Here is a 22117-nt window from a genome sequence, read left to right as displayed (position 1 = left end):
TCAATGGACACCTGGGTTGTTCCTACCTTTTGGCTATTGTGAATAATGCTGTTATGAACATGGATGTACAAGAATGTTAATAATTTTAAGCAGAATTTAATAAATACAGAAGATTCTTCCAATGAGAAAATATTTCAAAAGCCTGCCATTCAAAGGTGGTCTGCAGAGCAACAGCACTGGCTTCACTTGGGCCTTTGCTACCAATGCAGAATCTCAGGCTCTGCCCTGGACCTTTGTTATAGCATCTGCTTTTTTTTTTTTTTTTTTTTTTTTGAGAAAGAGTTTTGCTCTGTCACCCAGGCTGGAGTGCAGTGGCGCCATCTCGGCTCACTGTAACCTCCCCACCTCCCGGGTTCAAGTGATTCTCCTGCCTCGGCCTCCTAAGTAGCTGGGACTACAGGTGCCCGCCACCATGCCTGGCTAATTTTTGTGTATTTTTAGTATAGACGGGGTTTCGCCATGTTGGCCAGGCTGGTCTCGAACTCCTGACCTCAAGTGATCCAGCCGCCTCAGCCTCCCAAAGTGCTGGATTACAGGCGTGAGCTACCAACTGCGCCCTGCCAAGAATGTGCTTTTTAATAAGACCCCCGGGTGACTTATTTGCACCTTAAAAGTTTGAGGACTGCTTCAAGACATAGAATCCATGGAGAACAATAAATGAGTACTTTGTTTTTTATTCTTTGTTTTGTGACAGGGTCTCGTTCTGTCATCCAGGTTGGAGTGCAGTAGTACAATCTTGGCTCACTGCAACCTCTACTTCCTGGGCTCAAGTGATCCTCTCACCTCGGTCTCCCGAGTAACTGGGACTACAGGCATGTACCACCACGACCAGCTAATTTTCGTATTTTTGTACAGACGGCATTTTGCCACATTGCCCAGGCTGGTCTTGAACTCCTGGGCTCAGGTGATCTGCCCACTTTTGCCTCCCAAAGTGCTGGGATTACAGGCGTGAGCCAATACACCTGGCCAAATAAATGGGCACTTCATCATGAAAAGTTTGGGAATCACTAGCTAGTGGAAGTAAAAGCAATAACCCGCCAAGGCTGTCAAAGTAGGCTAGTTTTAAGCTGAGTACTGAGAGGTGACAGCATGCTGGCAGTCCTCACAGCCCTCGCTCGCTCTCGGCACCTCCTCTGCCTGGGCTCCCACTTTGGCGGCACCTGGGGAGCCCTTCAGCCCATCGCTGCACTGTGAGAGCCCCTTTCTGGGCTGGTCAAGACGGAGCCGACTCCCGGAGCTTGCAGGGAGGTGTGGAGGGAGAGGCGCGAGCGGGAAATGGGGCTGCACGTGGCGCTTGCGGGCCAGCTGGAGTTCTGGGTGGGCATGGGCTTGGCGCCCCGCACTCGGAGCAGCCGGCCGGCCCTGCCGGCCCCGGGCCAATGAGGGGCTTAGCACCCGGGCCAGTGGCTGCAGGGGGTGTACTGGGTCCCCCAGCAGTGCCAGCCCACTGGCGCTGCACTCGATTTCCCACTGGGCCTTAGCTGCCTTCCCGCGGGGCAGGGCTTGGGACTTGTAGCCCACCATGCCTGAGCCTCCCATCCCCTCCGTGAGCTCCTGTGCGGCCCGAGCCTCCCCGACGAGCGCTGCCCCCTGCTCCACGGTGCCTAGTCCCATCACCACCCAAGGGCTGAGGAGTGCGGGTGCACGGTGCGGGACTGGCATGCAGCTCCACCTGCGGCCCCGGTGCGGGATCCACTGGGTGAAGCCAGCTGGGCTCCTGAGTCTGGTGAGGACGTGGAGAACCTTTATGTCTAGCTTAGGGATTGTAAACACACCAATCACCACCCTGTGTCTAGCTCAGGGTTTGTGAATACACCAATCCACACTCTGTATCTAGTTAATCTAGTGGGGGCGTGGAGAACCTTTGTGTCTAGCTCAGGGAAGGTAAACGCACCAATCGGCACCCTGTCAAAACAGACCACTTGGCTCTATCAATCAGCAGGATGTGGGTGGGGCCAGATAAGAGAATAAAAACAGGCTGCCCCAGCCACCAGTGGCAACCCTCTTGGGTCCCTTTCCACACTGTGGAAGGTTTGTTCTTTTGCTCTTTGCAATAAATCTTGCTACTGGTCACTCTTTGGGTCCACACTGCTTTTATGAGCTGTAACACTCACCGCGAAGGTCTGCAGCTTCACTCTCGAAGCCAGCGAGACCACGAGCCCACCGGGAGGAACGAACAACTCCAGACGCACCGCCTTAAGAGCTGTAACACTCACCAGGAAGGTCTGCAGCTTCACTCCTGAGCCAGCGAGACCACGAACCCACCAGAAGGAAGAAACTCCCAACACATCCGAACATCAGAAGGAAGGAACAACTCCAGAGGCGCCACCTTAAGAGCTGTAACACTCACCGCGAGGGTCCGTGGCTTCATCTTGAAGTCAGTGAGACCAAGAACCCACCAATTCTGGACACAGTACCACTGGTACAGAGCTCTTGCCCCGCTAAAGGTTGGCGTGAAATGAAGCCTTCCCTGAACAATGCACGGCAGCGAGGGAGGAGGGGCGTCCACAGTGACGTAACCACCACATGGCTCTGTATTTCAATAGAGGCTGAGGCTACGGTGCACCTCCCTCTCTCCTACCTCTCTTGTCTGATGAGACCCACCTGGGCCCAGGAGACTGAGTTCCTACTGGGGAATGAGCTTTTCAAAACAGCTCCTCGATTAAGGCAGGTTTGTCTATAGTTAATCAGCTACTAAGAGAATGAAATTTCTCTGAATGGTTATATTTGAAATTAATTTATGGTTCTTTTCAAAGAAGTTACTGTGGTCATTTATTTGAAGGAAATACAGCAAATTTCCCCCAGATTTGAGTATGGGACAATAACTCCCTAATTGTGTTGAAACTCTTTCCCTAAGCTCTTGCTTTGATTGATAATCCATTAGCATATTATCCCTTTTTGCACAAGAAAATGGCTAAAAGGGACGAGAACTACAAAGTATGAAACGTCTACCCTTAGCAGGATGCCATTTATGTGTAGTTAGCTCATCACATCCCCCCAAATTCTGAGATTGTTCTACAGAAGGTTACATGGATACAAAATGACAGGACCCATGATTCAAATCCAGGCATATCTCACCCCAAACCTACACCTTTCCAGGCCAGCCTCCCAGCCTGCACTGAGCTCAGGTGAGCTGTATTTGGGTTTATTCTGGGTCGATGCTGTGTCTGGCCCATGTCACGTCTGCTCTAAGGCTCAAATGAGACACCGATGTTGCTTACAGCTCAGCTTAACACAGGCTTTTCCATTTCCTGATTTCTCAGGTATCAAAACATGACAAGAAAGGCCATTTTTTTTTTGAGGTATTTCCTGCTGAGTGAAACCTAGGAAATACTGGAAATCTTAGGGACATCTGATCTTGTAGGGATTGTTCCCAACCCTTTCCTGTTTGAGAAAAAAAATCATTCTGGTGGGTCCTGCAACAATGAAGCACAGCAGGCCTCTGTCCTGATGGCCTGATTCATTCAATTTAGCATCCTGATGTGAAAGAGTGGGCTTATAACTGATCATGAAAAGCCTGAGATCTGCTGCTATGCGACAGATCTGCTGGCCTACACGTCACCCAGGGGCACTACCAAATCGCCTAACACAACGACCAGTGTTTGTGAGTAGAATGTGGACGAATGTGGTGCAACAGACAGAACCTTCCTGGTGAGGGCTAAGGCTTGCATGACATGGTGTGACATGGCCGTAGGATGGAGCCATTTTGCAAAAATAATTCTGACCTGCCCGATGCTAAATGAACATTAAAGCAATTGTGTTCCTGTCTCCAAGAACCTTTCAATACTGTACGAGAGACAAGAACTGAAACCAATGAACAGTACAAGTACTGCTTGTACAAATAGAAATGAGTCCCGAAACACTGGCTGATGAGGTTGGGCTACAGATAGAGTACCATCCTTTCTGCCTCCTAAGCCTTCCTCTCACGGGTCCCTGCTCAGGTCCTATTATAGCGGGCTTTGCAATAGCTTCTTCCTGTCCTCATCAGCCAGCCTAGTCCAGGCCACGGAAGCACTTCCAAATGCAATTTTCTAATGAGTGCCCCTAAATACTTTCAGTGGCCCCAAGGCCTACAGAACTTGCAGAAAGCCCAAATGCCCCAGGCGTCTACCTTGCCCTCCAGCCTTACTGCTCTTTTCCGGGCCTCATTCTCCTGAGTGCTTAGCTTTTATTATACTTTTAAGTTCTAGGGTATATGTGCACAACGTGCAGGTTTGTTACATATGTATACATGTGCCGTGCTGGTGTGCTGCACCCATTAACTTGTCAGTTACATTAGGTATTTCTCCTAATGCTATCCCCCCCGCAGCCCCCCACCCCACGACGGGCCCTGGTGTGTGATGTTCCCTGCCCTGTGTCCAAGTGTTCTTATTGTTCAATTCCCACCTATGAGTGAGAACATGCCCTCTGTGTTTTTTCAACCCTCTTTAGTACTATTCACTGTCTTCCCTCTTCCCCAGATCTCTTTCAACTAGGTGCAGGGGTCATAACCTGTAGGCTACCTTTTTAGAAGCGCACTCCATTGGTTCTATCAGGACACGCAGTATGGCCTAACAGCTAGGAGCACAGCATCTGGAGCCATAAGACACAGGGTACGATTCTGACTCGGCCACCTTAGCTATTTTATTTAAGCTGTGTTTTGGTTTATCTATGAAAAAGACAGTAGTCAGACCTGCGTTCTCGATCGCTGAGATGATGATGTTTATTAGAACACTTCCTGGCATGCAGTGAGCATGCAATCACCACCAGCTGCTCACAACACTTACCATGGCGATCGATGCTCTTCGTTGGTGTCTCATTGCTGACTTGAAGCTCTCTGAGGTTGGGACTGTCTTTGATGACCTGTGAAAGCTCAGGGCTAGTGGAAAGTCAGTGCTCACTACTGTGCCTGAGTGAACAGTTGAGAACCTTCTTGGAGGAGGTTCACATAAAAGCTTAGATGACAGATAAGATAATGCTCTCATCCTGAGGACATGAGGAAGCTGCTTGGGGGGCGGATGACCTCATGGGGAACAAGGAGGAAAACGAGGCTAGCAAAGCCAGGGAGATGAGAGCCATCTGAGATGGTCTCTCCAGGGCTGTGTGGAGAATCAGCAGCTAGGACTCTGGATGAAACAGTGTCAGGTAGAGAAGACGCCTGGTGACAGGCAGCCCAGGCAAAAAGAACAGTCATTTTTTTTTATTGGCTTTAGCAGCTGCTGTCCCAAACCCTCTCCCCTCAATAAGAAAAGGCACTTTTATGATCACAAAGAGGCCAAATTTTTTTAATTGACAACTCAATCTCTACATACATACAGTACTGCACGAATTATAAGTGGATCAACAATTATATTATTGATACAAACTCATGAGCATTTACATAAAACTACCGCTCTAGGTTTTGGTGTGTTTTGTGCCAGCTACTTTAGTGAATAAACGAAACATAAAGGAACTCAGCTACTTGAATTCATGAGAATCAGCTTTCAAAAAAAGCATATATATCATCTCATACTTATGTCAAACCCAGGAAAATCAGTAACTAAGTGACAAAAGGAACACTTTTAAAGAAAAGTTGGTGATAAATATGTTAGGCTAAAATACTAAGAACTTTAGCAACTGGACCGAGGAACCAGAAAGTGTATGCACACTGGGAATTTTCACAAAAGATCCCTACATTCTCCTGTACAGTGAGGACCACATTCCAAAAGCATAATTCTGGGTTGCTACAATGTTGTCTCTGCTACAAACCATTGTTTCAAAGGTGAAAGAAACAAGATGGTAATTCACATAAAAAGGTTTTAAAATTCTTCCCACTCAAAATAAGATAAAAATAATATAATCTCTATCAAATTATAAAGAAATTCTATCAAAATGTTGACCACATAAAGAAGTCAGACCATTTGCCTTCGCTGACTGCCTCAGCGGGCAGAGCATGTGTCACCTACAAGGAAGGGGAGAGGAGGGTAGAGTCCCTACTCTCCCCCAGCCTGTGCAGTCAGGGTGGAGAGGAACCCTTTGGCTTCCCTGGGGTTTTGCTTCCTCACACAGAGAATTGAGGGAGGTGGGCTAGATGGCTTTAAGAGACTCCTCAACTAAAGGAATCAAAGTCAGCTTGAGATCTCATCTCTGAACAGACATATAGGGTGGCAAAAGAAATGGATTTAAAAAAAGGTGGATGACATCTTTCTCACCTTTTGATACCATCACTCAGAACTAATCTGTACTATAGTTGACGAAAATCTTTGCCTGGTACTATTAAAGGGTATGCAATGAGGCAGCTGACAATGAAATTTTTCATAAAAATGCATAAAAAAGGCTATGTTAAGTTTGGGTGGAAAAAACAATGCACCACCATATTACTACCAGCAGTCAGGATGTCCTGTCTTGGATTTTAGGAGTCGCCGATCTGGTTGGGAGAAATGCTGAGGGATGTTCAAGCCATTCAATAGCGATCTAAGGAGTGCACACAGTTCAGGAAATGGATAAACAGGTGCCCAGGAAGGCAACTTTAATGAAACTGGTTCTAAAACAAAGGATGCAAGAGACCTAAATGATCCAAAGACAGTGATGGCTTCTCATTTTCTGTCCCCTATAGAGAATATAAATATCATTTCTTCTGGAATCCAACACACTGGCTTCATTTTCAAGATGTATCACTTTATTTTCCAGCACGTGACAGTCACATGATTTCTGCAGTGAGCCCCAAAGCTTCCACGAGCTTTCCTGGAACCTACGGCCAGAAGAGTCCTGAGATTTCAAATATTAAAGCTTTCTCCACAGCCACAAGTCCCTTTGATGTTTGGGTTATTGAACACAAACTCACTGGATAATTTGTCTTCAACATAGTCCATTTCTGTTCCTAAAAGTGTTAGCTGTGCCTTCTTTTCGATGAATACTCTGACTCCTTGGAGAAAAGAAAACATGTGTCATAGAAAGCCTTATGGAACTTGCTGATTCAAAGCACAAGTGAACTTGAAATAGTGACTATCAACGAAAGTCAAACAGGAAGCCTTGAACATTTTAAATTATTTCCTTAAGGAATTAAGCATTCAGTTTCCTGTCTGCCCCTTCTTCCCCACACACGAATTTATGTCACAAACAATCACATTAGGGGCGAATTTTATACAAGTAAATTCCATGACAATTTTATGCAAAATTAGAATTTACCTTTCACTATACTTCACTCATTTTTCCAGTTTGCAACGTGAAGAAAATGTATATTCTCGATGAGTTTTATGAAATGAAAAATAATTTATGAAAATTCTGCAATACACTAGATACATGGATTCAAGCTTAAAGATATACAAAGGACTGTGATACAATGGGGCTATTTTAATAACATCAATCAGTACAACAATAGTCTTTTCTGGTTACGCGACGGAAAACAGGTACTATTCCCTAGTAATTACACAGGTAGAGGTCAACATCTTTGTAAATACAATCTTTTTTTTTTTTTGACAGAGTCTCGCTCTGTCACCCCGGCTGGAGTGCAGTGGCATGATCATGGCTCACCACAAGCTCCGCCTCCCAGGCTCAAGTGATCCTCCCACAGGATCACAGGCACACACCAACAGGACCAACTAATTTTTTTAGAGTCAGGGTTTCACCACGTGGCCCAAGCTGGTCTTGCATTCCTGGGCTCAAGTGATCCTCCCACCTCGGCCTCCCAAAGTGCTGGGATTACAGGTGTGAGCCACAGTGCCCAGCCAACAAATACAATCAATTTAAGAAAGCTTTCTAGTCTGGGAAACAGGGCAAAACCCTGGCTCCACTAAAAATACAAAAATTAGCCAGGCACGGTGGTGGGCGCCTGTAGTCCCAGCTACTCGGGAGGCTGAGGTGGGAGGATTGCTTGAGCCCGGGAGGCAGAGGCTACCGTGAGCCATGATTGTGCCACTGCACTCCAGCCTGGGTAAGACAGCAAGACTCTGTCTCAACAAACAAACAAACAAAAGAACAAAAAAACTTTCTTCTTTATAAGAAATTGAGACATTAGCTAAATATAAGCAATATATAATTAAGTCACCTCTTCTTTAAGATGAAAGTCTTAAGGTTTATAATGTGTTATAATTTTAAAAATAATATATATATTTTTTTATTTTTTTTTATTTTTTTGAGACGGAGTCTCGCTCTGTCGCCCAGGCTGGAGTGCAGTGGCGCAATCTTGGCTCACTGCAAGCTCCGCCTCCCGGGTTCATGCCATTCTCCTGCCTCAGCCTCTCCGAGTAGCTGGGACTACAGGCGCCCGCCACCACGCCCGGCTAATTTTTTTTGTATTTTTAGTAGAGACAGGGTTTCACCGTGGTCTCGATCTCCTGACCTCGTGATCCGCCCGCCTCGGCCTCCCAAAGTGCTGGGATTACAAGCGTGAGCCACCGCGCCCGGCCCCAAAAATAATATATTTTTAAAAGGTCTTTATTGATTAGTAACTTTAGTTTAATAAGAAAGCACACTTAGGAATCTAGGCCTCATTTGCCCATGTAGGTAAGAACTGCAAGCTAAGTGCATACTTCCAATGACAAGATAAATTATTTTAGATAGGTTTTAACAGATTATAGGGTGGAAGAAGGGGGCAGCAGCAAATATAATTAATTTTAATTATAAATTAAATTTAATAATAAATAGCTTTTAATAAAAATTGGAAATACAGGATTCCTCAAAAACATGAGTTGATAATACAGCTCCACTAAAAATACAAAAATGAACCAGGCATGGTGGTGGGCGCCTATAATCCCAGCTACTTGGGAGGCTGAGGTGGGAGGATCGCTTGAACCCGGGAAATGGAGGTTGCAGCAAGCCGAGATCACACCACTGCACTCCAGCCTGGGCGAGAGAGCGAGACTCTGTCTCAAATTTAAAAAAAAAAAAAAAAAAGAGGATTATAATGGAGCTGAAAATTCCTATTGCCTAGCAATGCTGTAGCCACCATAATATCACAAGACAACCCATTACTCAGCTGTTTGTGGTGATGCTGGTGTAAACAAACCTGTACTGCCAGTCGTATAACAGTCTAAGCATGTTCAATTATGTACACTACATAATACTTGATAATGATAATAAATGGTTATGTTACTGCTTTATGTATTTACTATACTTTTTATTGTTATTTTAGAGTGTACTTCTACTTATAAAAAAAAGTTAGCCGTGAAACAGCCTGAGGCAGGTTCTTCAGGAGGTATCCAGAAGAAGGCATCATTATCACAGAAGATGACAACTCCATGAGTGTTACTGCCCCTGACAGCCTTCCAATGGGACTAAAGGAGGGGGTGGAAGACAGGGATATTGATGACCCTGACCCTGTGGAGGCCTAAGCTAATACGTGTGTTTGTATCTTAGTTTTTAATTAAAATGTTTATAAAGAAAAAAAATTAAAAATAGAGAAAAGCTTATAGAATAAGAACATAAAAAAAAGTTTGTACATTTGTACAATGTGTGTTTCAAGCTAATGTTATTACAAAAGAGTAAAAAAAAAAAACCCAAAGCTTACAAAGTAAAAAAGTTTCAGTAAACTAAGGTTAATTTATTACTGAAGACTAAGTGTACAAGGTTTATAAGGTCTATAGTACTACAGAGTAACGTCCTAGGCTTTCACATTCACTCATCACTCCCTACTCACTCACTGACTCACATGGACAACTTCCAGTCCTGCAAGCTCCATACATGGTAAGTGCCACAAACAGGTGTACCATGTTTTATTTTCTTCTCCTTCTTCCTTTTTTTTTTTTTTTTAAAGAGATGGAGGTCTCGCTATGTTGCCCAGGCTTAAGGGCAGTGGCTATTCACAGGTAAGAACACAGTGCACTACAATGTCTTTTTTTTTTTTTTTTTTTTTTTTGAGACAGAGTCTCACTTTTTCACCCAGGCTGGAGTGCAATGGCATGGTCCCGACTCACTGCAACCTCCGCCTCCTGGGGTTCAAGCGATTCTCCTGCCTCAGCCTCCCAGTAGCTGGGACTACAGGCATGTGCCACCACACCCAGTTAATTTTTTGTATTTTTAGTAGAGATGGGGTTTCACCATGTTGGTCAGGCTGGTCGTGAACTCCTGACCTCATGATCCACCCAGCTCAGCCTCCCAAAGTGCTGGGATTACAGGGGTGAGCCACCATGCCCGGCCAGTGCACTACAATCTTGAACTCCCGCACTCAAGGAATCCTCCTGCCTCAGTCTCCTGAGTAGCTGGGACAACAGGCTTGTGTTAACACACCTGACTACATTTGATCTTTTACAATGAAATTTCACTATGCTTTTTCTTTGTTTAGGTACGTTTACATAAATACTTACCATTGTGTTAGAACTGTGCACAGTATTCAGCACAGTCACATGCAGTACAGGTTTGTAGCCTAGGAGCAATAGGTTATATCATCTAGCTGAGGCATATGGTAGGCTCTACCATCTAGGTTTGTGTAAGTACACCCCAGGATATTTGTCTAACATCACATTTCTCAGAATGTATCTCCAATGTTAAGTGATGTATGACTGTATCTGCATTGTACTTACTGCTTGAGCATCCCAAATCCAAAAAGCTCCAATGAGCATTTCCTCTGAGTGTCATGCTGGCACCCACTTTTAAAGTTTTGAATTTGGGAGCATTTCAGATTTCAGATTTTTGGATTGGAATGCTCAGCTTGTACTTATTTGACACAGATATAAAACTGCTGCTTACACAAGAACTGTTGGTTCACTGTGAGGTTTAAGGCTGGTTCACTTTTTGGACACAACGATGATCTTTCATAGTTAAAACAAGCTTATATAATAATTTATCAATTAGTTACTAAGAGCAGTCTCTGGAAAGAATTTTACTAGGTCACTTATTATGACCTTAAACTATTTAACCCCTCTGTGCCTCAGTCTCTTCATCAGAAAAACAGGGATAATATGGTACCACCCACATTCAGCATTGTGTATAAATCAGTTAATACATGAAATTGCATCAAACAACGCCTACACACACAGTGAGCATTATTTACATAATTCCTGCTACTATCCTTATTTTTTACTTTGTGCTGTGCAAGGCTAATAATTTTAGGCAAAACAACGTGCCCAAAAAATATTTGTTAAAAACTCACCATCTTGAATAACTTCTTCATCAGAATCTCCTTTTGTCTTTGTATATTCTAGAGTATAAGAAAGGCCATTACAACCCCTGGTTCGGACACCAACTTTTACACCTACCTGAAAAAGAAATGAAAAATATAAACTTGGTTTTAAAGTAGTACAGATTAAACAATTATACTAATAAAGTGACAGTAGCCTCCTCGTACCAAAATGGACTTTCTCTTACTTTTTGTAGGACAGGGTCTCACTATGTAGCCCAGACTGGTCTCGAACTCGTGGACTCAAATAACGCTTCCACCTCAGCCTCTCAAAGCATTGGGATTACAAGGCAGGAGTCACCCCGTCCAGCCTGGGACTTTATTTAAAACGTTTTTGCTCTACCTTGTTCTGTGAGATATCCTCCGAATGTTTCCTAATGGTTAGGATTCACCAGGGTTCATAGTCCATCACCTGGCAATTCTATCTGTACATGGGATCTGAATTCTAGTGCAGACTTGTGTACAGTCTTGAATACCAGAAAGCAAAAGACTGCAGTCCATACTGACCAAACAGCACTTTAAAAATATCAGTGTTTACATTAATGCAATTTTCAAACAATATCTACCTAAGTTTTCTGTCTTAGAGCTGAGCTGATTTTTCATTTAAATACAGTCATCCCTTAGTATGCATGGGAAATTGGTTCCAGGACTACCTGAGTATACAAAAATCTGCAGATACTCAAGTCCCTTATGCAAATGGCACTGTATTTGTATATAACCTTTATACATCTTCCCCTGTACTTTAAATAACTTCTGGAGGACTTGAATACCTGTAACAATGTAATGCTACATAAATAGTTGTTATACTGTATTGTTTAGAGAATAAAAGTCTGTACATGTTTAGTACAGATACAACCTTCTATTTTTTCCCCAAATATTTCTGACCTGTGGTTGACTGAATCCACATATGCGGAACCCACAGATACGGAGAGGTGACTGTATACAGCAAAAGTATTCTAAGTACTATTTCACCAGCAGTTCCTGATTCTGCAAAGTTAAATTCTTGTTTCATTAGGCCAATTTGTAGTCTAGTCATTGGTCTATCCAAATTGAATCAGAACACTGATATCCTTTGAAATTTAATAATTTTAAAAGGTAGGTTTGAGAACTTCCATTACATTGTAATGTAGGTTAACAACAGAAACCAGAAATCACTCCACCATCTAATTATTAAATATTGCAATCCATTACTTGAAATGATTTACGGCATTCCACTGGCAACTAACAATGTATAATTAAGATGATACACACACCCCTAACTCAACAATTCTGTATCTAGGAATGGATCCTATGTAGGTGGACTAAGCCATGCTTACAGATCTAGAACAATGCGCCTGGCACACTGCAGCCACTAAATAGTTGCTGAATGGTGTTTGCGGCAGCACTGAATGAAAACGACCCTTTAATATGGGGACTGGTTAAAGAACTCAAAACTTGTTCAATGGAATATACTCTACATAAAGCCAAGAAAGGGAGGCAGATCATTACATAATGACATGGAAAGATCTTCAAGCTACATTATTAAGGGTAAAAAGCAAAGTGTAACAAAAACATTCATGGTAGGAAGAGATATACACAGGAATAACAAGCCCAGTCTAGGCCAGTGGTTGCCCTCAGGGAGACATTTTTGGTTGTGACAACCAAAGCTTTGTAGAATCAGGAACTGCTGGTGAAATAGTACTCACCATACTTTATAAAGTCACCTCTCCGTATCGGTGGGTTCCACATATGTGGATTCTTTGGTTGAGGCAAAGAAGGGGTACTACTGGTATCTAGTGGACAGAGGCCAGAGATGCTGTCAAACATTCTATAATCTGCCCTAAAGTGTCAACTGTGAGGAGGCTGAGAAAATCAGGTCTAGCCGCTTCAAATGTATACATTATCCCTGGAAGGACACCAAAGAGATTGCTTCTTGGAAGGAAGAATGACGACGAAGAGTCAGGTTGAAAGAATGACTTCCTTTTAGTTAAATACCCTTGTGTATTATTTGAATTTTTTTTAAATCCTGAGTATATTTTACCTTTTAAATAAAAACCCCTAAATGAAATAATACTATATATCATGGGATAAATTCATTCTGAAAATACAGCTTCAGTTTTTTACTGAATAATTAACTGGTTTTACTTACATGCTCAGGCTTATCTTTAAGAAGTTGTTTTATCTTGTTTACTGCTGAAGGTGTCTGAAAAAAGAAAATGTTTTTAGCTATAAAACTTGTTATTCAAAGCCTCATATTTATCAGTCCTCGTAAGTCTGTCTTTAGCAAATTCATGTGACAAATTTATGTTCCACTCTTGCCAGGGTACCTTATGGACTTTATATAGAAACACCTAAACTATACCTAATTCAAAATATCCTCTTTATTTTAAAAAAATATCTGCTAGCAACATCCTTTTAATCTTGCTCCTCAGTCCAGGTTGGTTCCCTGTCCTTCTCTCTATGGTGCTATTCACTCACATCACAAATGCTATTTTTCTGGGCAGCATCTATTTTGTGCACCAACTCTACGCCCAGCAACCAGCATGTTGCCTACGACAAAGAGCCAATGAAGGAATCAAGTATCTCACTGGGAGGGCCAACCTTCAGGTGTTTTTCCTGTTGATTATTAATCCTACTGCTTTTTTTTCTTACAATCCATTTCTAATCCATCAAAATGCACAGCTTGAGGAAACAGTGTTACCAGCATAAAATAACCCAGGGTGTGCCTCTTGCATCAGTCCCACCAAATGCTCACACAGATTTTTTTCAACGTCGATTAAACCAACATCTCAGGAGATCTAGATGAACAAAACTAAGCTAGTCAATGACAGAAATAAGAACAAGGAGGAGCTGTTTCCCAGGAGAAAGGCTGTTTTAACATACCTCAGTGGTCCTCAAAATGAGAAAAACATCAGTTTGTGTGAAATCGGTCGGTGTTACCAACCCCACTTCTTTGGGAAGGAGGCTGTTCCCTGACATTCCTGGCCCACTTCCTAGCTATGCCTCCAGGGCAGTCACCCTAAGTAGCTTCTCTGACTTCTATTCCCTTACTGGTAAACAGGGATAATAGTTCCTCCTCCTCATGATTCTTGCGAGGATTAAATATTTAAACTCATGGAAAGCATTCAGGACAGTGCCAGGCACAAAAAAGCCAAGTATTATTATGATTATGAGAGTACATCATAATGAAGACATTACGTGCATCCTTCCTACTTTATCAGCTCCTCTAGCTGGCAGTGCTCTGCAGGCCCTCCAGTTCTTTGTACTGACATTCTACTGTACAGTAAAGTCTTTGAGACTGCTTGTGAAGTCTCAAAGTCTGGATATTATGACCTAAGACTTGGTAGTAAACTGAGGCCAGGACTGACACCTGGAAGAGCCAGCCCAATGGATGGCCCTAGAGTGTGCTCTCCTGCTCTGTCGGGGTTGGGGCTCAGCTAGATGAGCATGTTTAAACACAGTACAGACCCAGTTTAGAAGGGCATGAAAGCAATTTAGAATGTGACGACCAACATGTCTTAAAAATTTTAAATAGAAAACAATGCACTGCACTTAAAAACGTTAATGTTGTTTAGTAAAACTTTTAATTCAGTTATTAATATATAGTATCTGTGTATATACATTTCTTATTGTATGTCACTGTAAAAAAACAAACTACTGCCAGTAGGTGGGCCTCTAAAGGCCTTTTCCCATGGTTCTATCAGAAAAGGAGGCACGCAGTCCTCCAACGCAGGGAGTAGCACACGGGGCGGAGGGAGAAAACAGGGAAGAGCAGGATTATGGTTTTGTTTTTTTGTTTTTTGAGTCACAGAATACCAACTTTAAATAGTTACAGAAATAGTTATTATTTTTTAAAGTGCTCGTTACCCTTCTAAAGCAGTGGTCCCAAATGTTTTCGGCATCAAGGACTGGTTTCAAGACAATTTTTCCACGGATAAGGGGAATGGTTTCTGGATGATTCAAGTGCATTACATTTATTGTGCACTTTATTTCTATTATTACATTGTAATATATAATGAAATAATTATATAACTCATCAAAATGTACAATCAGTGGGAGCCCTGAGCTTGTTTTTCTGCAACTAGATGGTCTCATCTATGGGTGATGGGAGACAGTGACAGATCATCAGGCATCATTCTCATAAGGAGTGCACAAACTAGCCCCTCACACCTGCAGTTCAGACTAGGGTTTGTGCTCCTATGAGAATCTAATGCCGCTAATGATCTGACATGAAGTGGAGCTCACTTAGGTGGTAATGCTTGGCTTGCCTGCTGCTCTCACCTCCTGCTGTGAGGCCCTGTTCCTAACAGGCCATGGACCAGTACCAGTCTGTAGCGCAGGGACTGGGGACCCCTGTTCTAAGTGATTGTCAATAAAAGCTAGCTTTCTTATCAACCACATGTAAATTTTCACCATATTTTCCTATGCGCATGCTGAAGAAATTAATCACTTACTGTCAAATAAAAATAGCTTTCTGTAAGTTTATTTTAAAAAGGCATAGCCTGGCTGGGCCTGGTGGCTCATGCCTATATTCCCAACACTTTGGGAGGCCGAGGTGGAAGGATCACTTGAGGTCAGGAGTTTGAGAACAGCCTGGCCAACATGGTGAAACCCCGTCTCTATTAAAAATACAAAAATTAGCTGAGGATGGTGGCATGCGCCTGTAGGCTGAGGCACGAGAATCGCTTGAACCCGGGAGGTGGAGGTTGCAGTAAGCCGAGATCATGCCACTGCACTCCAGCCTGGGAAACAGAGTGAGACTCTGTCTCAAACAAAAAAAAAAAAAAAAAAAAAAAAGGCATAGCCATGGGAAAATATCTGCTGGAACTAAAAATCTGAAACATGGTCTTGGTTTAATGTGAGTGGATCAAAGGCCCAGATGGGCACACCACTGTATGATCTAAACAAAACAAATGCGTCTGTCACACTACTCCGTTTACCAGCCCCAAATGTGTAATTTTTTTTTTATCTCCAAGTGGTTTTCTAAATTATCTAATTTGGTTTTACAAAGTCATCTATTTTCTTATTTTCTCAACTTTTAGCAGGAAACACTTAAATACAGTAAATGAAAGCAATTCGTGGGGATTAGTCTACTTATCAAAAAGTTGCTGATGTTCACATCTCATACTGAAGGGCTCTTTAAGGGAAAAGTAACATTCAACAGGAACCTGTGTGCCTGGGAAGCTGCTGTTACAGGAACTAAACATATGTCTTAATTTTCCTGTGTCAGGCCAAAACCAAACCTACTCCATTGGGAGGGTGTTACTAATGATGGACAACCCAGGTCAGTACTCAACCAAGGGAAAAGGTTCTTAGGACTTTCAAAGTGACTGATCTGATTTTCAGAACAAGGGAGAGTGGTTAAACAGGAAAGAGTTGGGACTTAAAAAAAATTGAGCTATAAAAAGTACTTTTTGTGTCTCAGTACCAGGGAGAGGCTAAGAATGCTACCCTGCTTTAAGTCTACATACTCTGGCAACTTTGTGCTTAGGTAAAATTCATGTGAGAAACAGCATAAAATCTTCAACTACACAGCATGCTGCACGGCCTAGCAGCCTGCCAGTACTAGTGCACTTCCCAGAACAACTAAGAAACACGTAATTCTCAAGAAATGTATGTACTATTAATGACTATAGCTTACCTGAGATTTGGCCCATGTTTTAAAATTTAAGAGCTTCCTGAAGCCCACTAAAATATGATGGTTTTTACTCACATGCAAAGCACAGAATATGACTTTTAAAGTGAGAGGTTATCTTTGAGGTAAGATATTTTGGCCTAATTGAAAAATATATATATTTCCAAGATGTTTCTGTTATTAAAATTAAGGGAAAAGGCACTGTAGATGAATGTTTTATCACTACTTCCTAGCAACACACTTTCTAATCCTTGTAGGAGAAACTTTTCATTCTCAATCCTGTATTTCTTTAAGTAACTCCCCAGGCAATTTTCATTTTTTGCTGTTTAAGAAAATTAAATTAAATTAAAAGCTAAAGTTAACTCTGTGATTATGCATACTAAACATGTGCCAACAACTACAACTTAATTTCATTACAAACGTGGCATTTTAATGTCAACATATCAATTTTCTGGGGGAACAAAAGATGGTAAATAAATAGAGCCAGTGAACAAGTACAGTGTATTTTATTAAACTCATTCTTTAACAGCCATGACTGGCATTAGAGTGTTGTTTCTCTTTTGTCTTTTCTTATTTGTGTATATGTGTATACACACACCCAAAATACATATAATATACAAATATTATATATATATATTTGTAGGCCAGGTGTGGTGGCTCATGCCTGTAATGCCAGCACTTTGGGAGGCCAAGGTGGGAGGACGGCTTGAGGCCAGGAGTTTGAGACCAGCCTGGGAAACAGAGCAAGACCCCGTCTCTAAAATAAATTAAAAAAAAAAATTAGCAGGCATGGTGACATGTGCCTGTAGTCTCAGTTACTTGGGAGGCTGAGGTGAAAGGATTGCTTGAGCCCAGGAGTTTGAGGCTGCAGTGAGCCATGATCATGCCACTGCATATGAGCCTGGGTGACAGAGGAAGATCCTGTCTCTAAAAAGAAAAATGTTTGTAATCATGGCATATATACATAATTTTGCAGCCTCCATTTAAACAATTTAACAAATTTTTTTTGATACATGGTAATAAACATATATTCACCATTTACTGAGCACCTTCTAAGTGTTTAATGGTTTAAACGTATCTTTTTATTCCTGCCATTGTGATTTAGGTATTAAAGATTAAATAATTTACACAGCATAAATCAAAGAATGAAGATTTATAACTCTAAAACTTAAAAAAAACCATAATTTACAATGACTACATCCTTCACCAACAGGATCTACTCTCATGTACTTAACCATTCTTTCACTGTTAGACTGCTAGGCTACTTCCAGTGCTTCTTGTGTAGTATTTCCTAAACTGCCTTCATATAGAAATCTTAGTGCTTGGTCACTGTTCAAAAGGACTTCTGGTTCTAGTCCAATGAACTAACACACAGTTCCTTACTGAGCATTAAGCATTTCCTAGCTTCTCAACTGGACTCCAATAGAAAGTTAAGCCCTAAGGCACCTTCTGTACACAATGAATTCATCAAGAATGATAGTGGCTGTGCATCATCATTCTCTCATAGAACTTGGTTGAGTTTTAATGCACAGCTGTGATCCACCCCAATCCTACAAATTAGAGTTGCTCTGACTTGTACAATGATGGAAATAAATCTGTCTGCAAGCAGGGCAGCATTTACTCTTCAGATTCTTTAATCACATCTGGCTCCTCCAAGTTCAATTCCACTTGTCAATTTCTAGATATGTAGGGAAATACGGAAGATGTAGATAATCTGATAATGACAGCACTGAACTGTGTTATATTACCAATTACTTTTCCTAGCCTTTTGCTGACATCTGGTAGACTCCACAGATACAGCACTTTTCAAATGTTGCAACATGTCAAATTCCTAACATCAAAATTTATACATCCAGGTAACATTTATCCCTTCCAATCAGTTTTACTGAATTAGGTATACTTGTGTTTGCTCTTATCTGTCTCTACTTACTAGACCCAAGTAACATTTACCTCTTCCGATCAGTTTACTGAATTACGTATACTTTTGTTTGCTCTCTTATCTCTCTCCATTCATTAGGCCTTTGACTGCATCACTACTTTTGCACTTGACGATACATGCTGATGTTAAACTAAGCACAAAGGGCAATACATGCCATAGCGTCCTGACTAGGGCACGAATGCTGGAACTAAAATGACCGCAAGCCCACCAATACAGGCTGTGTGGAAAACAGCACTGATGTGCCTTCTCTCTGGTACAGCTTCTGAGAAGCTTCTAAAGTCAGCCATACTTTAAGTAGGACAACAGAGTTCAGACAGTAGACTCCTGCAAGTTAATCAGAACAGGTGAGTCAGGCAACATGGAGACCTTGAGAACTGCTATGATATCACGTACTGAGGCAGAGAGGAGCAAGTGTGGAGAGAGACCAAGCCTGAGAATGTGCAGTGCTATTACTCCTAGTAAGAGGTGGCAAAGGCTTGGCCTGCGACTGTGCCCTGTAGGCTGGGAACTGTATAACTCATTCATCTGTCCTGAAACACAGCAGACCTTGATAAATGTCTGCTGAATGACTAGGAATGGAGAGGAAGGGACTGACATAGAAATTCTGAAGGAAGGGCAAGACACGGTGGCTCATGCCTGTGATCCCAGCACTCTGGGAGGCTGAGACGGGTGGATCACGAGGTCAGGAGTCCAAGACCAGCCTGGTCAAGATCGTGAAACCCCATCTCTACTAAAATACAAAAATAAATAAATAAATAAGCCGGGCATGGTGGTGGGCGTCTGTAACCCCAGCTACTTGGGAGGCTGAGGCAGAGTTCCTTGAACTCATAGGCGGAGGCTGCAGTGAGCTGAGATCACGCCACTGCACTCTAGCCTGGGCAACCCAGCGAAACTCTGTCTCAAAAAAAAAAAAAAAAAAAAAAAAAATTCTGAAGGAAGAGGTAACATGTCAAATGGTGATGGAGAAAGACATCAGGGACCAGGCATGGTGGCTCACACCTGTAATCCCTGCACACTGGGAGCCTGAGGCAATGGAATGCTTGAGCCCAGGAGTTCTAGACCAGCCTGGGCAACCCAGGGAGCCCCTAGGTTGCATGATGGTGCACACTGGTGGTCCCAGCGACTTGGGAGCCTGAGGTGGGAGGACCGCTTGGGCCCAGAAGGTTGAGGCTGCAGTGTGCCATGATTGCACCACTGAACTACAGCCTGGGAGATAGATTGATAGAGTGAGACCCTGTCTCCAAAAAAAAAAAAAACCAGTTAACAGGGTTGCTAAAAAGCAAAAAAGAAAAGGCAAAAACTGTTTCTGAACCTTCTGGCTCTTCCTGGATATACCATTACCAGTGGAAGAATTCTGAATAATTCTTACTGAGATTGAAAGACACACAAAGAATGAGTTGTGCCCTCTAGTTTTTAAAACCTTGTTTAATTCTACATCCCATGGTGTATGAAAATAAGCTTGCTCCAGCCGGGCGCGGTGGCTCACGCCTGTAATCCCAGCACTTTGGGAGGCTGAGGCGGGTGGATCACGAGGTCAGGAGATCGAGACCACGGTGAAACCCCGTCTCTACTAAAAATACAAAAAAATTAGCCGGGCGTGGTGGCGGGCGCCTGTAGTCCCAGCTACTCGGAGAGGCTGAGGCAGGAGAATGGCGTGAACCCGGGAGGCGGAGCTTGCAGTGAGCCGAGATTGCGCCACTGCAGTCCAGCCTGGGTGACAGAGCAAGACTCCGTCTCAAAAAAAAAAAAAAAAAAGAAAATAAGCTTGCTCCTACAGAAAAGAGGTAATACAGAATGATACATAATCAGTACACTAGTAGTACTATATACAATCAGGGTAATATCAAAGGCCTAAAAAATTGATTATAAAAATAAATTCCCTCACCTGATCACAATTTTCTTCTACTTTGCTACAAACTTATTATCTGGTAATAGGCCCTTTTGGCATTAGATGCAAGAGAATCTATGGGTCAATTTAAATCGTTTTCTTTTTTCCAGTCTCTAAGCGAATGGTTGCATAAAGTCGTCTCCTTAACTAAAAGGGGAGTGTATGTAGGAACGTGATCATAAGTTTTTCTTTTGGGGTGAAAATATTTTGGAACTAGATAGAGGTGATGGTTGCACGACACTGAATGTCTTAAATGGCACTGAATTGTACCCTTTAAAAGGACTAATTTTTATGTTATGTGGATTTTCCTTCCACTAAAAAACTGCACGGTGCGGCTATAACACTGAGCTCAGTGAATTCTCTAAGTAATCTGGTGCCCTCTGAGTGTTTGACCTTTCACCCAGAAAACGCTGTAAACTCACTCCGGGAAATCATCTTTTGTCCTAAAAGCCTAGGCTTGCTGGAGGCACAGAGGGAGTTTCAAAGGCCTCAATCACCCAGGACACCGGGAAGTAACGCTTTGCGCGCCGCGGCCGTGACCTCGGCAGGAGCCGGGGGCTTTGTTGTCGCTGTGCTCGCCCTCTGCGAACGCTTTAGCCCTGACACAGCGGTCCTTCGGAAAGCCTCTTCCCTCCCCACCCCACGCACCTCCAGGCTAGGACTCCGGGCCACCACCGGGAACCCCCGGCACCGGGCACGTTCAGCTTCTGCTTAACCGGAGCGGCCGAACAGCGCAGGCCGGCGGAAGCGTGGAGGCGAACGGTCCCCGTGGACGCCCACCCCCGGGATCCCCTCCGGCCCGCACGCGGTTGCCGCGCGGCCTGACGGGAAACGTAGTTTCCGGGGGCCAGGGAGCAGCCCCGCCCGGGACTTGTTTATCGTTGCAAAGAGGGGCCGGAGGAGAAGGAGGCGGCGAGGCTGTGCGGCGGCTCCGACCGGCGCCGAGGTCTGACGTGTCCGCGTCCCTGCGGCCCCACACCCGACCGCCGTGACCTCCCCTTGCACGGGGCGGACACGGGCAATGTCACGGGCCCCGCCGCGCGCCGCGAGCACTCACCAGGGTGAGGGCTGCCCGGGTGGGCTGCAGCTTCCTCTTGCTCACAGCCCGGACAGTTGCCCGGACTAAGGAAGCCGACATCTTCGCTGTCCCCGCGCCCCGGTGCCTCGGGCCGGAGGTCGGCCGCCTCAGCCTCTCTCCATGGACACGGCGGGCGCATTGACGCCACAAGCTTCGGCGCACACTGCCCTCAGGCCTAGCCCCGCCCCCCGCCGCCACCATTGGGTGGGTTGCGTGAGTGACGAGCCGGGGGCGGGGCAAGCCGCTCGGGGCGGGGTTTTGTCGCTCAACGCCGGGGGGTTACCAGCTGGGTGCGCGCGGTCTCCGGCAGTGGGGTTACCACGCTGCGGGGCGCAGGGCCTGGGAGGAATGTCTTCACCGCCGAGGACGGAGTCGGCGTGACGTCGGGGAGCGGGTGGGAGGGGGCGAGGAATGACCTCAGACCTGCTGACTCCGGATGCGCGTAGCTTCACCATCTGCCCGCTGGGCAAGGTGCAGCGTCACCCCCTGCTTTAATACTCACGGTGACAAACACCATCATAGGC

At 44.0% G+C, this 22117-nt stretch overlaps 1 protein-coding gene across 1 annotated transcript; it reads right to left on the bottom strand.

Annotated features, from left to right (window-relative positions):
* Positions 1 to 5235: 5235 nt before the first annotated feature.
* On the bottom strand, positions 5236 to 22056 carry ISCA1 (iron-sulfur cluster assembly 1). Its single transcript, XM_055272076.2, has 4 exons — positions 21573 to 22056; positions 13203 to 13256; positions 11048 to 11153; positions 5236 to 6883 (listed from the first exon to the last, which is right to left on the bottom strand). The coding sequence occupies exons 1-4, from the start codon at positions 21792 to 21794 to the stop codon at positions 6735 to 6737; spliced, it is 531 nt and encodes a 176-aa protein (XP_055128051.1). The 5' UTR covers positions 21795 to 22056; the 3' UTR covers positions 5236 to 6734.
* Positions 22057 to 22117: the final 61 nt, after the last annotated feature.

Source organism: Symphalangus syndactylus, chromosome 3 (assembly GCF_028878055.3).
Source record: "Symphalangus syndactylus isolate Jambi chromosome 3, NHGRI_mSymSyn1-v2.1_pri, whole genome shotgun sequence".
Classification (NCBI taxonomy): domain Eukaryota; kingdom Metazoa; phylum Chordata; class Mammalia; order Primates; family Hylobatidae; genus Symphalangus; species Symphalangus syndactylus.
Note: the sequence above shows the minus strand (reverse complement) of the source record. Positions and strands in the feature narration are given on the sequence as shown.